General features: G+C 29.2%; 2 protein-coding genes across 2 annotated transcripts; both read right to left on the bottom strand.

Annotated features, from left to right (window-relative positions):
* Positions 1–495: 495 nt before the first annotated feature.
* Chro.20210 (hypothetical protein) lies at positions 496–993 on the bottom strand. The annotated part of the gene is made up of 1 exon (XM_660027.1): positions 496–993. One exon carries the CDS (start codon positions 991–993, stop codon positions 496–498), a length of 498 nt encoding a protein of 165 aa, XP_665119.1.
* Positions 994–1,191: 198 nt separating this feature from the next.
* Chro.20209 (hypothetical protein) lies at positions 1,192–2,028 on the bottom strand. The annotated part of the gene is made up of 1 exon (XM_660026.1): positions 1,192–2,028. The coding sequence occupies one exon, from the start codon at positions 2,026–2,028 to the stop codon at positions 1,192–1,194; it is 837 nt and encodes a 278-aa protein (XP_665118.1).
* Positions 2,029–2,087: the final 59 nt, after the last annotated feature.

Here is a 2,087-nt window from a genome sequence, read left to right as displayed (position 1 = left end):
ACTATAGTTGTTCTTTTGATAAAGGGACGATCAGAGATATTAGAAATAACAGGCTAGAAAAGCAAAATTTCATAGTAATTAAGAGTTTGAGACCTGCTAAATTAAATTCTATAGATATTAATCCAAATAACTAAATATACTCCAGTTACAATAATTCCCAATAATCAATACATAGAGGATTTTAAATAATACTCATCATTAAGAACTCAAATTTACTCGTGAAACAAGCTAACTATTACGCTGAAATGGTTAATTTCCAATGAAAATATTCTGAAAAATGTTATAATTATTCAAAACTTAGCTAGCTACAAATTAATAGATCGAGTAGTTACTTTTAGAGGATAATATTTTACTCAATAAAAACCAAAAATATGCTTAATTTTGAAACTGATGAATTTTGTAACTAGTTTTTCTTGACAAATTGAAATAAGAATTTTATCAGATGAAATCTCGCTAAGCAGCAAAAAAAAAAGTCAATAAAATATAATTTTTAATTTAGTCAACAATAGGATGATGAAATGCAGGTTCATTACCAACTTCCCTAATTTTCTTTGGAAGCACAACGAAAGATATCTTTGCAGACTCATTAGATAAATTTTTGAAGGAGAAGAAATGGTTAGGAGGAATATGTACATAGCTTCCATTCGACATTACAAATTCGTATTTGTTATCCAGTGAATAAATTAGGGAATCTGCTTTACATGATAAAATATGAACAACGATAAAGCCGTGAGTATTTTTTTCATATTTGGTCTTTGTATTACCACCAATCTTTATAACAGATAATGTAAACTTCGCATTACTTAATAAAGAAGAAATAGCCAATTCATCAGTGATTTGAGAAGAAGAACGCTTCATACTTTTCGAAATTTCTGAACTCATCAAAATTGCTCCTTCATGCTCGGGAACCTTCCCAAGAGAAGGAAGTCGTTCAATATTTTCTACTATGGAGTTTTCGTTATTTAAATGTGAAGAACTCTTTTTTTTCCTCATTTCTAAGTTCCTGTATTTGTAAAACCCAGAGAATAGCAACACCTTCAAATAATATCTTGGTATCTCAAAAATAACGCACACAATCTTGAATTATGAAGAATAAACTTGGTCATTGCCCAAAATCATCGAGTATAAAAAGAACTAACAACATTACCATTAAGAAAAAGTAGGCGCTGAAATTACCGCCATTCGCTTTTGTTAAAGTATCTCATCAATGGTATTAATAGTGTGGTGAATTGAAGAATTTGATAATGAGTGACCGCTCATAAATTGCTTTAATGCAGATAGTGTATCTTTTAATGCCTTATTTAGTTGCGGAAATGAGTTTGCTACTGAAATAATAAAGTGCACAGAGTGTTTTAATAAGATGTTAAAATTGATGATTAAATTGTGGTAAATTCGGCTATCAAGTTGGGAATTTATTATATCCTGAGTTATACATAGAACTCTAACAACAGATCTCTCTGCAACAGGTAAAAATGCTGACTTTTCATTCGAAGAACTTTCTGATGAATAATGGGCTGACTTTGATGGGGAGATAATTATGTTTGAGAGCCATGATAATAATGAAACACACTGAATTATTTGGTTTTCTATTTTAAAATCCAAACAAAATACTTTACTATCGGTTACGTTGTATTTTCCCCACAATTCAATAAGTGATCTTGTATTTAGCAGTTTGTCCAACTTGTTTGCTATTTTTGGTAGAATAGTATGCTCACAGAGTATTTGTGGTGTAATATAGCAAATTCTATCAATAAATGAGCGTGTTCTTTCGAGATAAACATTGAAATCAATACAATTATTGAGACTTTTATATTGAAATCCTTGTTCTACAATTTGCTGAGCAATATTTGTATTTCTACAGAAAATATTGGAAAAAAATATTGAAATCTGTCTACTTGTTAATTGACTTTCGGTTTTACTATAATTTACATATTTGTTCCAGATAAAACAAAAAATATCAAAATCCACACTCTGAAAATGGTTAATAATAGGGTTTTTGTGCTTTATTACTTCATGAAAATAAAGCATTATAAGCGAAATATTGCAAATTATTTCAATTGAACTCTCTTCAGATAGATAGTTACTAA

Source organism: Cryptosporidium hominis (assembly GCF_000006425.1).
Source record: "Cryptosporidium hominis TU502 chromosome 2 CHRO012051, whole genome shotgun sequence".
NCBI lineage: Eukaryota > Apicomplexa > Conoidasida > Eucoccidiorida > Cryptosporidiidae > Cryptosporidium > Cryptosporidium hominis.
This window is presented reverse-complemented; position numbering and strand designations above follow the sequence as displayed.